Source organism: Spinacia oleracea, chromosome 2 (genome assembly GCF_020520425.1).
Source record: "Spinacia oleracea cultivar Varoflay chromosome 2, BTI_SOV_V1, whole genome shotgun sequence".
In the NCBI taxonomy this organism is placed as follows: Eukaryota; Viridiplantae; Streptophyta; class Magnoliopsida; order Caryophyllales; family Amaranthaceae; genus Spinacia; species Spinacia oleracea.
Window position 1 is genome coordinate 101703107 of NC_079488.1, and position 14504 is coordinate 101717610.

Sequence of the window (14504 nt, forward strand, 5' to 3'; positions counted from 1 at the left end):
ACTAGCCTCGGGGGTGTTTCCGAGGAAAGCCCCTCCGATGCCTAAGTAAGAATGATGCTCGGATTCTAGAGAGAAGTTCTCTAGAAGAGTAGTCTTAAGGCGGTAAAATTGGACGTACCTTGAGGTGTGAGCCTTGGCGGCCTATTTATAGTGTTTGCATAATAAATGCCCATAGGTCATTTATTGCTATTGGGCCTTGGGCCTTGATGGATGGCTGACTAGCCATTGGTGGGTTTGATGCTGTTTGATTAGAGCCATTGGGCTTTGGACTTAGTGGCCCAATTGAGAATCAATTGGGAGCCCCCAAACACTCCGTATCTGCATTAATACATTACCAATTAACATTACCAATTGTTAAATTACCCGATTTATTTTTAACATAATTACCCAAATATTAAAAATAGCAGATAATGTTACCTTAAGTCAATAGTTTACAAACTTCATAGTTTCCAACCAAGATCGTCAAACTTCTAGCTAGCAATAAGCCAATGCCAACAAAGATTCATGGTTCTTACAATTTTTTATTTTTCCTTGATTCATCATTTCTTTTAAAAAAATCCCAATTCCATGTGGAAGAGAGAGAATTAAAGCATCTTCAATTTGTTCCTTTGAGTAATCCACAAACAAAAATCATCAATAAATCAAAAAAAATATGGAGTAATAAAAAACAATAAAAAATTTGAGGTAAGACTTTTAACTGAGACACTTCCTCACTCTCCATAATAAGCAAAAACACAAAATCAAACCAAATCTTTCAAAATTTTCGATCCAAAATCCTCAAAATTTCCCCATTTCTCTCTCCTCCGATCATCATTTCCTCCGATCAATTGCCGGAAAATAGAACCCTAATTCCCAAATTCAGACTCCATTTTTCTCTCAGATCCAGACGATTAATCGGGAATGGCTTCTCCGGAAGCCGATTCCCGGCTGAAGCAAGTGCTGGTGCCTTCTCTAGAGAAGATCATCAAAAATGGTTCATGGCGGAAGAATTCGAAGCTTGTTCATGAGTGCAAATCTCTCCTCGAGAAGCTCAACTCCTCCCAACTCCTCTCCCTTTCCTCTCCTGAATCTCCATCTGCCGCCACCACCACCACCACCACCACAGCAGGTCCGGTTGTCGACAGTGGGACCCACGAGTACTCTCTAGAAGATTCGGAACTCATTCTCTCTCCTTTCATCAACGCAGCGTCGTCTTCAAACCCTAAGATCGCCGATGCCGGAATCTCTTGTCTGCAGAAGCTCATTTCGCATGGGTATCTCCGAGGCGAGGCCGATTCAACTGGGTCGAATCCCGAGTCGAAGTTGCTATCCCGAGTTATTGATTCGGTGTGTAAGTGTATTGAGGTTAACAGTAATGATGAGGGTATGGAGCTTGTTGTGTTGAAAACTTTGCTTTCTGCTGTTACGTCGACTAGTCTTAGAATTCATGGGGATTGCTTGTTGCAGATTGTTAGGACTTGTTATGATATTTATTTAGGAAGTAAGAATGTGGTAAATCAGACAACCGCAAAAGCGTCGTTGATTCAGATGCTTGTGATTGTTTTCAGACGAATGGAGGCCGATTCATCATCGGTTCCTGTTCAGCCGATCGTAGTTGCTGAGCTCATGGAACCTCCAGAGAAATCAGATTCCGATCCTGGGGTTACTCAACAAGTTCAGGGGTTTATCACTAGGATAATTCAGGACATTGATGGGGTGTTGCATACAGTGAATGTAGGTGGTGATAAGGGTGGGAGTGGTGGAGCGGTCCATGATGGGGCATTTGAGACGAAGGTGAATGCCACTGTTGAGGGGACGAATCCGGCTGATTTGCTGGATTCTACGGACAAGGATATGTTGGATGCTAAGTATTGGGAGATTAGTATGTATAAGACGGCGTTGGAAGGCAGGAAAGGAGAGTTGGCAGATGGAGAGACAGTGGAAGCAGCTGCACTTATGGAGAGAGATGACGATTTGGAGGTTCAGATTGGGAATAAGTTGAGGAGGGATGCTTTTTTGGTGTTTCGTGCACTGTGTAAGTTGTCAATGAAGACGCCTCCCAAAGAGGCAATGTCGGACCCTCAGCTTATGAGGGGGAAAATTGTTGCTCTAGAGTTGCTTAAGATTTTGTTGGAGAATGCTGGCACAGTTTTTAGGACCAGTGACAGGTAAAATTTTCGTTTTGGTTCATTATCTGTTTTAATGAAGATGCTGTTTATTGCACTTATAAGTGATAATATAATGATGCCTAATGCTTTAAGCATATGACATGGTGATGAGTAGAGATAGATGCAACTGAACCACATGCATTGTGCTAGAGAACTGTCCAATACTTAAAAGGCATTTGTTTTTGCCAAATTCTTAGTGGATTCATTACAGCAATCATTTATGGATGTTGGGGAGGCCCAAATGCGTGCTGTCTTGCCCATAAATTAAAAAGGAAAATTTTTCTAAGCCTTGTAAAGTTGTAAATAAAAAACACAGAACAATTTTGGTGTATATATCCTGTACACAATATATACGAAAGGAGTATGGAATTGACAAATGACACCAGCAATCCAGCATACCACTTTGATTCATTTAAGAGCAAGAATTCACATAAATAGGTGACATTCAATCGAGCAGGACTTGTCATTGTTGACATTTGATGAAACCATAGAGGCAATAGGATGATCCATTTCTGTTGAGCTCCTTTCAAGTTCAGATAAGTGCAGGACCTGATTGCTGAGTAAATTTAGTCTTGCCTGGTAGAACACTAGAATTTTCTATTTCTGGGGATGTGGGATACATGGATAGAGGATAGATAGGGAATTACTCCGTGTGATTGTATGCTCATTATGCCAAATTGTCACAATTCACAGAAATTTAGTCTATTTTTTTTTTTAATTAGAAATAACAAATGTATTCCCGTTCTTGGTAGTCATCTTTCTGTTACATCGCATTAAAAATTCGTTAGATTTGTCATTTGTTTGGATGGATGCATGTGGTACGTTGTGGTGATGGAGAGGGTGAGAAATCTGATTAAGAGCACTTTGTATACTCTCTATTTTTTTTAATCTACAGCTAGTGTTCATATGAATCGGAGAAAATTGAATTGATTGGGTTAACCAGTAAGATGTTTGTTGTCTTGTGCTGGGTCTTTGAAGCTATCCTCTCTTCTTTTTGAATGACTGAACGTACTTTCTAAGTGTTTTGATATAGCTAATTAATGGGACCTAGATGAGCTTTGGTATGGAATACCTTGCTGATTGGTGGTGGAGCAAAAAGATTGCTTCTTTTCATGTTGTGGGCTTTTGAAAGTATATCTATCTGCTTTGCAGCATTGAGACACCGTTATGATTTTTTTGGTGAAGTTTAGAGCAATTTCAGCCCAACTTTGTATGGGAACTGATTTTTGAAGGCCCAAAAATTTGGAAGAGTTTATTATTACAAGTATTATTTATTAATTTATATGGCCTTTACAAAATCTGCTGGCCTAGACCAAAAAAGGTGCATGACCCTTGTTGCCTTGCGCCTTAGCTCCCGGGCCTGCCTTTTATACAATGCTTTTGAATAACTATTGTTTGAGAGTTCCTCAGGCTGGATAACGTTGCTAGTTTCCTCTAATAATTGTGAACTCTAACAAATTAAGTTTCAGGAAAAATAAGACCAGATGAGTTTGTATCGGTTTTGACTTTTAAGTCTATGTAGTTGAGATAAGGGCTAAACGATAAGGGGGATTTTAGGTGAAATGAACTTATCCTAAATGGGTTTCTTGACGATTTAGTGGTTTTCAACTGTGCTCCAAAGTTACCGGGATGCTGGACTTTTGAAGACATAGTTTTGTGTTATCAGGTGGTTAACTGTTCATTTTAAATTCTTGTTGTGTGGATCTATTATAGTCTACTGGAGCTAAGTCATTAACTGAAAGTTCCTAAGTCACTTTATGGGTTAAATCATGTGTGCTTCCTTGTGAGTGTTTTCACACTGCTTTACCCACCATGGCTCCATCTGACGCTGGTTAATCAACTCTGTGACGATTCCTTTGGAGTCCGGATTCATGAGAAGTTCTTAGTCTTCGCTATCCAAATACTCATTTTTGAGCTATGCCACGTGGCTTGGTAGTATTCAGGTCTATCATCTTTTCTCCTTCATTGGTCCACGTTTTATTGTAAGTTGAAGTTCTTAGTCTTCGCCATAAAAAAACTCCTACCAATAAATAACAACTACAGAGGTATAATAAACGTCACCAGTGCGTTGGTGAGCTGATAATTCTAAAAGGGTATTTGAGCTTTGCGATAGAGTAAATAAGGGGAAAGTGAGTAGATATAGATAGGGTGAATAATTCTACACTTTTTCTAATCGCTAATAGGCTAATAGCCAGTGGAGGCATTTGGTAAACGGTATAATGGGGCAATATTCAACCCCACATAGTATATTCGACTAGTCAATGTACTATGTGGTGCGTGGTGGTGCATGTTATGGAGTGGACTGGGTTAAATTAATATTTTCTCTAATATGCTAATAAGAGCAGCATAATGAAAAGTAGGATTGCTTTAAATGTAAAAAGATATTCACAACTCTTAATTTCTTTATTATTTACTTTGTGCAGCATTCTGAAATGTCATGTGCATTACTTGTGAGTGAGTAGTGGACTAAAACAGTTTGACTTTTTGACTCTGATAGTGTGAGCAACCTCTTACTTGAGGAAATTGCCATAAACACTGAGGCTATTGGTATGCTGGATTGGTAGTTGTTTTCTTGGGAGCTTAAACTGTACACTGTCATTTGAATGTGTTTTTGTAGCTGTAGTTATTATAAAAGTTTCCTTCCTTCCTCAAGGCTTTGCAAGTTAAATCTCTTGCAAGTTCTTGTTCTAAAATTTCAACCTGTGTGACTGCTATCTTTTTGTTTTGAAGTTTTAATTTTTTTTTCTTCAATGAATGGATGTATGAGAAGGCCCAAATCAAATTTACATGTTAGTTATTCTCTACTTGTGTCTTGTTGATGTTTGTTCTCTTATATTTTGTGGAGCTTATTTTCTTCTATGTATGATTATTTACTTAATACCTATCTGCTATTCATGTTGTCACATTTGGTATTGCTGATTTTTTTTTTTGTTTTTTGTTGAAGCAGATTTTTGGGTGCTATCAAGCAATATCTGTGTTTATCATTGCTTAAGAACAGCGCTTCAACTCTCATGATTGTTTTCCAGCTTTCATGCTCCATCTTCATGAGTTTGGTTGCCAGATTTAGAGCTGGACTTAAGGCTGAGATTGGTGTGTTTTTCCCTATGATAGTTCTTAGAGTTTTGGAAAATGTGACTCAACCGAATTTCCAGCAGAAGATGATAGTGCTGCGTTTTCTAGAAAAATTGTGTGAGGATCCTCAGATCTTGGTGGACGTATTCATTAACTATGATTGTGATGTCAATTCATCGAATATATTTGAGAGGTATGCTATGCCAACAAGTGGTAGAAATATATTTGGAGCTTTCCATTCTTGGAAAATCTTAATCGTCGAGAGACTCATAAAAAATTGTTCAAAATTTCAAACCTACAATTTAGAATTTAATGTTGATCCTCAGAGACAAGCGTCTAGGTTTTATTGCAGCTAAGAGGTACTTTAGTAATTTCATTGCCTCGTTGTTGCAGAATGGTCAATGGCCTTCTTAAAACAGCTCAAGGCGTCCCACCTGGGGCAACCACTACGTTGTTGGCACCACAAGAAGAAACACTGAAATTTGAAGCAATGAAGTGCTTGGTTGCTGTCTTAAAATCGATGGGGGACTGGATGAACCATCAATTACGTATCCCAGATCCTCATTCAGCAAAAAAGTACGAACCAGCAGAGAACAGTATTGAAGCTGGTAGTCCTCACATGGTGAATGGACATGGGGATGAGCCTCCTGAAGGATCTGATAGTCTTTCTGAGTCTTCAAATGATGTTTCTGATGTGCAAACCATTGAGCAGCGCCGAGCATACAAATTGGAATTTCAGGTAAACTAAGGGAAGATGTTATGCATTTTGTTTAGATGAAAGGCGGGGGGGGGGGGGGGGGGGGGGGGGGTTTGAAGTGGCTCAAGTTTTTATTTGTAAAAGAAGGAAGTATGGAAGTGTCTGTCTTTTCCTTTCTATGTCAATGGTTTTATTGAAAAGCAAACGTTCTGACTACGAGGAATTTTTTTACGTTATTCTGGATGCATTTTATATGGGCTTAGAAACCACACGTTTCTCTGGATTATTTTTAATTCTTACTATGTGTGACGAAACATCTTTCCTTTTGCACTGCATCTAAAATCAAGCTTTCATTTGTCTAGCGATACTTTTGTTTTGGCATTTAGATGTTTATCCTAATGTGTAATATATGGCAGGAAGGCATATCTCTTTTCAATAGGAAACCGAAAAAGGGAATTGAGTTCCTTATTAGTGCTAATAAGATTGGGAATTCACCAGAGGAAATAGCTGCATTCCTGAAAGATGCTTCTGATTTGAACAAGACGCTAATTGGTGATTATCTTGGGGAAAGAGAAGATATGTCACTGAAAGTGATGCATGCATATGTAGATTCCTTTGATTTTCAAGACAAGCAGCTTGATGAATCCATTAGGGTCTTCTTGCAAGGATTCAGGTTGCCCGGTGAGGCCCAAAAGATAGATCGGATTATGGAGAAGTTTGCTGAACGTTACTGGAAGTGTAATCCAAAGGCGTTTTCTAGTGCAGACACAGCTTATGTTCTTGCTTATTCAGTTATAATGCTCAATACTGATGCTCACAATCCTATGGTTAAGAATAAGGTATATTTTGTGAATTTATTTCCCTACTGAAACTAATCAGATGTTCTACGTTAGCTTCCACTTAGTCCACTTTTTTTTTTTTTTGTGGTTCTAATTATGCAGATGTCTGCTGAAGATTTCATCAGGAACAATCGCGGTATTGATGATGGGAAAGATCTTTCTGAGGATTACATGAGATCCTTGTATGAACGAATAACCAAAAATGAGATTAAGTTGAAGGAAGAAGATCTTGCTTCTTTGCAAAAGCAATCTTTGAATTCAAACAGAATCTTAGGCTTGGACAGTATCTTGAATATTGTGGTCCGGAAGCGAGATGAAAACTACATGGAGAGTAGTGATGACTTAATAAGGCATATGCAAGAACAATTTAAAGAAAAAGCCCGCAAGTCCGAGTAAGAGTCTCTTTATTGCTCTCTCGTTATTTATCTTTCTTTGAAACTTGAGATGATTAAGTTGACATTTACTTATCATTGCCTCTGTGTTATATGCCTTTCTTGTCGAGAACCTTGTTCCTGAGAGTGTGATGTAATGCAAATGTCTGTTAATATTTGAGATGTGCACTGCTTCTTGGAAGTCATCTTGGAGCAAATTATGAAAAGGCGTAGACTCTTTTGTTAGTTATTAGAATACTTCTGGCTCCCATGAGTTAAGAACTTAAGATGGTTCAGAATTCTAGCAGGCGGATGCTCAAAGAGGGATAAAAGGGAGCTTGAAATGGTATGGAATTGGAAAGAAAAAGGGGGTTTCAAACACTATCTTCTAAAAGCAAACTAGAATTTTTTAATGATGCCATTTTATTGCCCATCATCTCCTAGGACAAATTGATGCACATCAATTAGTCAAGGGCAGCTGGTAAAGGTGGGAGGGTTTGCTAGTGCTCTATGGAATATCTGCTAAGGTATTTGAGAGTAGACTTCCATTGGATTTAAGGATTCAAAATACTTCATGTTGACAGTAAATGCTCTTGTACCCCTTTCTTTGAAAGTAAGAAACGGGGCAGATCACGCAGATATCTTGGGTCAAAATAGAATTTCTGTTTTTCATAAGAGTTCTATATCCTTGTGGCTTGGGGCCATGTTTCATGATGTTTAGTTGTTTACAGATTTGCAACACATTCTCTCTTGTATGGACAAAATGGGTGATTCTTAGTTGTTAACTTATTTTGTGTCTGTCTGGGCTGTCCTCTATTGTTTGTAACGATACATTTCCTTTGCTTTGGTTTTCTTGTTCGTTATATTAGTTTCTGTCCTGGTAAGCAGTACACTTCTTGTTAAAGGAGAAGTTGAAAATCCCATAAGATTTCTGCTCAGAGTTATTTACATTATCTAGCCATTTGTAGGTCAGCTTATTATGCTGCAACAGATGTCGTTATCCTGAGATTCATGATTGAAGCTTGCTGGGCTCCTATGCTGGCTGCTTTCAGTGTTCCCCTTGATCGAAGTGATGATGAAGAAATTATATCCTTGTGCCTTGATGGTTTTCGTTATGCTATCCATGTTACCTCAGTGATGTCCCTGAAGACTCATAGGGATGCTTTTGTTACCTCACTTGCCAAGTTTACCTCTCTCCACTCACCGGCTGATATCAAACAAAAAAATATATATGCAATCAAGGTTGGTTATTAACTTAGATGCATGTGTTAATCATTTCACCAAATTAGCATTTTCGAATCAGCGAAATGTATCATTGATGATTAGTCAGTGTGATGTTTGAACTTGTTTAGTTATATAGATTTTGATCACATTGGATCAAATGAGTTGTCTCATTGAAATACTACACTCTTTTAATTTGTATCTGCTGTTATTAGGTGCTTTGATCACATTTTCTGTTAAGGATCTGAAACAGCATCTCTATAGACTGCAGTTTCTCTTAGGCTTCTTAAATACGGCCCCAGCTCTAGGGGAGCCTTGTCAAAGGCACTGAGCTTCTGCAACGCTATGTTGCTAAACACGACCATTTTTTAAACATTTTGCCAAATTTTAGCTGTAAATGAAGTGTAAGTGTCATACCAATGCCCGAGTGTCAAGTATCCATTAGATTGCTGCTTGAATTCAGTTATTTCTGCAACTGGTTATTAGCTTTTATTGGTAGCGTGACTGTAAGAAGTTGAAAGGAATTTGCTCTGAAATTGCAGACAAATGGAAATTTCCACCGCAAAATTTGGGATATACCTCATTGTTTACTCTGCTTTTGTGATTAAAGCATTTTCCCCTCTTGTTTCCCCACATAACAGATTTCACTCATTTTAGTGATCATTTGCTCACAGATAGTGTGCTTTCGTTTTGCTTAATTTCCCACAGGCAATAGTTACAATTGCAGATGAAGATGGAAATTACTTACAAGATGCTTGGGAGCATATCTTGACATGTGTTTCCCGTTTTGAGCATTTGCACCTACTCGGTGAAGGTGCTCCTCCTGATGCAGCTTTTTTTGGTGTTCCTCAAACTGATCAAGAGAAGTCAAAACAGGCTAAGTCTAATATTCTTCCGCTTTTAAAGAAAAAAGGTGCTGGCAAAATCCAATATGCTGCAGCCTCTGTGAGAAGAGGTTCTTATGACAGTGCTAGCATTGGTGGAAACACTTCTGTTACCTCAGAACAGATGAATAATTTAGTCTCTAATTTGAACATGCTTGAACAAGTTGGAAGCAGTGAAATGAATCGGATATTCACTCGAAGTCAAAAGCTAAACAGTGAAGGAATAGTTGATTTTGTTAAGGCACTATGCAAGGTCTCAATGGAGGAATTAAGATCTGCTTCTGATCCACGAGTTTTTAGCTTGACAAAGATTGTTGAGATCGCGTAAGCATTATGTATATGTATACTGCTTTTGTTGTCGATTTGTCATGATTCTTTTGATCTTTTTGACCTTATTATAATTTTGTTTCTTCTTTTTCTGGAAAAAACAGGCACTACAACATGAACCGCATTAGGCTTGTATGGTCAAGCATCTGGAATGTGCTTTCTGACTTCTTTGTAACAATTGGATGTTCTGAAAATTTGTCGATAGCAATTTTTGCTATGGATTCTTTGCGTCAATTATCAATGAAGTTTTTGGAAAGGGAAGAGCTGGCTAATTATAATTTTCAAAATGAGTTTATGAAACCCTTTGTCATTGTGATGCGGAGGAGTAGTGCAGTTGAGATCAGGGAGTTAATCATCAGATGTGTATCTCAGATGGTGTTATCTCGAGTAAACAATGTCAAGTCTGGATGGAAGAGCATGTTCATGGTATCTGCTTCATCTACTAACTAATTTTTTATTTTTTATATATTGTCTTCTCTTGTTAGTTGTTACTCTTATTGCAATGATTTTCTGAAGTTTCTTTAGACCAGTAGAATGTTTTGTCTTACATGGAAAAGAAGTAAGAGATGAATTTGCATCCTCCCTTGGTAGTAAGGGTCGATTGAATATGGGTAACTTGGTCTGCATGCATAATTAGGTTAGCACAGTTTCTGATTTTTTGTTTGTTGACATGTCTGTTTTTTCTGTGTGGTGGTGTGGTGGTTGTTCTGACTGAAGGAGAGGCATGAAAGATCACTAAGAGTGTTGTGTCAGTCTGTGCCTCTGGATCATCCCTTCCCAGTTCCCACAATACCTGTTTTGTATAGTTCCCAGTTCCCAGGGTTGTACCTCAATTACATGATCTAGGAGTGTCCTTAACTGACATTAAACAACCTCCTGCTTTGTCAAGATAACATTGCTGGTTTCATGATTCATCTTGGTATTGCTGTCTTTGAGTTATACAAGGACCGTGGAACTGAGTATTGATCAGAAATTAAGCGAGTGGAACAATGTTGGTGATCCGTGATAACAGCAGTCAGGGGTGACTGTATCTGACCTTTTGTTGCTTGCTTTTCCTATTTAGCCATTTCTTTATCTCTAGGGGAAGAGCTTGGAAGTTATGGTGGTTGAAAAGTGCTGGGTGTTTCCTGGTACCTTCTCTTGACCAAAGAAACAACCCTTCTGTTTATCTACATACTCCATATAACAGAGTGCCTGTCAGTGACTCAGTAGTTTCCCAGTATCTTTGTTGCTTTATATCTTATTGTCCATGTCGTTACATGAAATCAGTCATTTTTCATCTAGAAAAGAATTGTTATTTGGTGAAAACAAATCATAGTTTTTGATAGGACCGTGGGAACTCCTGTTGTTTATCATCTGATGTGCCACTCCCCTACTCCCGAGGGACAATACAGAAAGTCCTTCTTTACTATTGGGTCATTCCAACATTGTTTGTAAAAACTATTTTGTGAAAGTATTAATGATCTTTTTTCCATTTGCATGTCTGTAGGTCTTCACAACAGCCGCATATGATGATCACAAAAACATCGTTTTATTAGCGTTTGAGATAATGGAAAAGATTGTTCGAGACTACTTTCCATATATCACTGAGACGGAGACCAGTACTTTTACGGATTGTGTAAATTGCCTAGTTGCCTTTACTAATAGCAGATTCAACAAGGACATTAGTCTCAGTGCCATTGGCTTCCTGCGCTACTGTGCAGAGAAACTTGCCGAGGGGGATCTTGGCTCTTCAGACAAAGACAAAGATAAGGAAACTTTGGGAAATGTCTCCCCATCTGTATCTCAAGCGTTAAAAGATGGAAAGCTAGAAAATGGAGAGTTGAGTGACAAAGTTGACCAGCTATATTTCTGGTTCCCACTGTTGGCTGGTAAGATAAATGCTTACAGTGGTACAAACAGCCTTGTGTAACTTGTGTTTGTTTGTAGCCTATATCATGCTCTAAATTTGTTTGTTATGGATAAAATATTGTAAAATGAAGTTCAAAACCGTGCAGCAGAGGTATGTTAAGATAAAGTGACGACACAGTAATGCTTTGTGACCAATTTTGCATTATTACTCGCTGTTCAGTTCATTGATTTCTATACTAAAGATATTCTTCCATAAGTAGTTTCTTAATACAAAATAGAGCAGGAGTTTTTGTCTATATCGATTTTCTTATGTTTCACTTTGGCTGTGCGGTGTTCTGAGTTACACACTGCAGTTCTTGATGATAATGGATGGCTGCTTATGTTTATGAAGTTGACTATGTTGTTCTCTTTTGCAGGTTTATCAGAACTTAGTTTTGATCCAAGACCAGAAATCAGAAAAAGTGCGCTGCAGATTTTATTTGACACTCTACGGAACCATGGCCAACACTTTTCACTTCCTTTGTGGGAGCGAGTGTTCGAATCGGTTTTGTTTCGTATATTTGATTATGTTCGCCAAGCCATTGATCCATCCACAGAAAACTCATTTGGGGAGGGGGGTGATGGAGAAATAGCTGAATTTGATCAAGATTCATGGCTGTATGAGACTTGTACACTATCTCTTGAGCTAATAGTGGACCTTTTTGTTAAGTTCTACTCTACTGTTCATCCCCTTTTGAAGAAAGTTTTGATGCTCTTGGTGAGCTTCATTAAGCGTCCTCATCAGAGCCTTGCTGGAATTGGTATTGCTGCATTTGTTCGATTGATTAGCAATTCTGGAGATCTCTTCTCGGAAGACAAATGGCTTGAAGTGGTCTCTTCGTTGAAAGAGGCGGCTATATCCACCCTTCCTGATTTCTCCTTTGTCTTCAATGGGGATAGTCCAGTTCGGAATACCGAAGAATTTAGTGGTGGGCATGATCTTGCTGAATCTACTGGGACTGGTACAGTTGATTATGATTCAGAGAGCTTACGAACACAGCGATTTTATGCTGCTATATCTGATGTCAAGTGCCGTTGTGCTGTTCAGCTCTTGCTGATCCAGGTATGATTAATTGGATGTCTTGTTTCATGTTCTTAAATGCTTTTCTTTTCAATTTACTTCCACTATTTTTGTTGCTTAAGTTCTATGAAGCATAAAAATGTAGAAACAAGGATATTTGATAACTTAAATTTTCGAAAAAGATCAGGAAATGTAGGAGTGTAAAATTGCTTATTTACACTGGCTGTCAATAAAATTGCTTAGGCTCCGTTTAATTCAACTTATTTCTCCTGAACTTATATTATCTGAACTTACCTGAACTTGTCTTCACTGTGGCAAGAACTTACTTATGGTGTAGCAAACTAAACAATCGCAGAAACAGAACTTCTTTTGTCTGTACTTTTATGAATTTATTCTGAATTTATTGTCTGAAACATCAAACACGTCAAAATTAGTCAATCATAACAAAGCTTTACAGATTTTATCGAGTAGTTCTGCTATTAATTAATAAACTAGTAATAGTTACTTTTGGTGTATTAAAGAGATGAGACGGAAGACTGACCATTGAGGCCTTGAGTATCTCAGTTTCCAATTTTCTTGAGGCCTTGAGTATCTCAGTTTCCAATTTTCTTCAATGTTGGTACTTGATATCGGTCATTGTATTTCTTAGAGGGGCCCTGTGCCACTAGAATGCAATACTGAGATTGTATAGTCTTTTATTAACCCCTGTGTGATTAAGCTTCAACCCACACATGATCAAAACTCGTTAAGTTGTTTTAAATTGAAAAGCATGGAATAGTTAAATTTCAATAGAGTAAAACATACGTAATGGATTAATGGAGGGGGTTCGTAAAAAGGTACATTCTTTCAATGATTATTTATTATTTTCTTGCATAGATTAGTTCTATGTTACAGTAGTTTTTATAACCACGTGTAGTTAGAATTGATAGTAAACTCCGACACGTAGCGAATCTTGGAGGGTTATTTTTCTGTAAGTTGTAGTCCCAATAAGATAATGACTGAAGAATTTTGAAAGCATGCCCTTTTTAAATTTGCAGGCTGCCATGGAGATCTACATGTTGTATAGGACTCAGATTTCAGCAAAAAATGTTAGCGTTCTTTTTGATGCTTTGCGCGGAGTGGCATCACATGCACATAAGATAAACTGTGATGCGAATCTATGTTCAAAGCTACAGGAGATTGGATCCATTACCCAAATGCAAGACCCTCCACTTCTACGGCTTGAAAACGAGTCCTATCAAATGTGTCTCACACTCTTACAAAACCTTATGCTTGATAGACCTGCAGACTTCAACGAGGAGGAAATTGAATCCTACCTCGTCAATATCTGCCGAGAGGTTCTTCAATTCTATATCGAGGCTTCATCTGGACAAGCGATTGAACCATCCACTGGTGGTGGAGCCCATTGGAAGATACCCTTGGGTTCCAGGAGGCGTAGAGAGTTGGCTGGACGTGCACCTCTAATTGTGACCACTCTGCAGGCTATATGTAGTTTGGCAGAGACTTCATTTGAGAGGAACCTAGCACGGTTTTTCCCTCTGCTTTCCACGTTGGTTAGCTGTGAACATGGATCTAAGGATGTACAGGTAGCTTTGAGTGAAATGCTTACCGTGTCAGTAGGCCCTCTGCTGCTGCGATCTTGTTGATCATTCCTGGGTTCTTTCCGGCAGAGTTAGATGTATGATAATCTTACCCAGGTTTCACAGTTAAGATTTTGTTGTCATCTTTGGTTCAAATATTACTAATTGTTAAGTCAATATTGTTAGTTCATTTAGTTACTATATAATACAATACTCCATTCCTCCTGTGATATGTTACTAAGGGATGGGAATGGCATCAGGTTTTATAGATTAAGATTACATCGGGAGCTTTGTTGTATGATTTTTTAGTCAATTCTTTCCTGTTCTTTCTTTTGCAGACATTTGATGTAAAAATATTTCTTCAATGAGCAATCGGAGATTTTGGTAACATTTCTTTTGGTCGGAACGTATTGTTATGAACCAGTGAGGTCATAAACATCAATGTTGCTAATCTT

At 38.3% G+C, this 14504-nt stretch overlaps 1 protein-coding gene across 1 annotated transcript; it reads left to right on the forward strand.

The window, feature by feature from the left end:
* Window positions 1-597: 597 nt before the first annotated feature.
* Window positions 598-14439, forward strand: LOC110798112 (brefeldin A-inhibited guanine nucleotide-exchange protein 2). Its single transcript, XM_022003255.2, has 11 exons — window positions 598-2147; window positions 5095-5412; window positions 5613-5958; window positions 6333-6755; window positions 6858-7147; window positions 8095-8368; window positions 9056-9555; window positions 9663-9984; window positions 11048-11429; window positions 11826-12511; window positions 13507-14439. Exons 1-11 carry the CDS (start codon window positions 901-903, stop codon window positions 14113-14115), a joined length of 5397 nt encoding a protein of 1798 aa, XP_021858947.1. The 5' UTR covers window positions 598-900; the 3' UTR covers window positions 14116-14439.
* The last annotated feature ends 65 nt before the right edge of the window (window positions 14440-14504 follow it).

Bases quoted from the DNA above. Each gene is read 5' to 3' on its own strand.
- LOC110798112 (XM_022003255.2), top strand. From the start codon at position 901: ATGGCTTCTCCGGAAGCCGATTCCCGGCTGAAGCAAGTGCTGGTGCCT. The intron at 5,959-6,332 runs GTAAACTAAGGG...AATATATGGCAG, and splicing joins CATACAAATTGGAATTTCAG to GAAGGCATATCTCTTTTCAA. The intron at 12,512-13,506 runs GTATGATTAATT...TTAAATTTGCAG, and splicing joins TTCAGCTCTTGCTGATCCAG to GCTGCCATGGAGATCTACAT.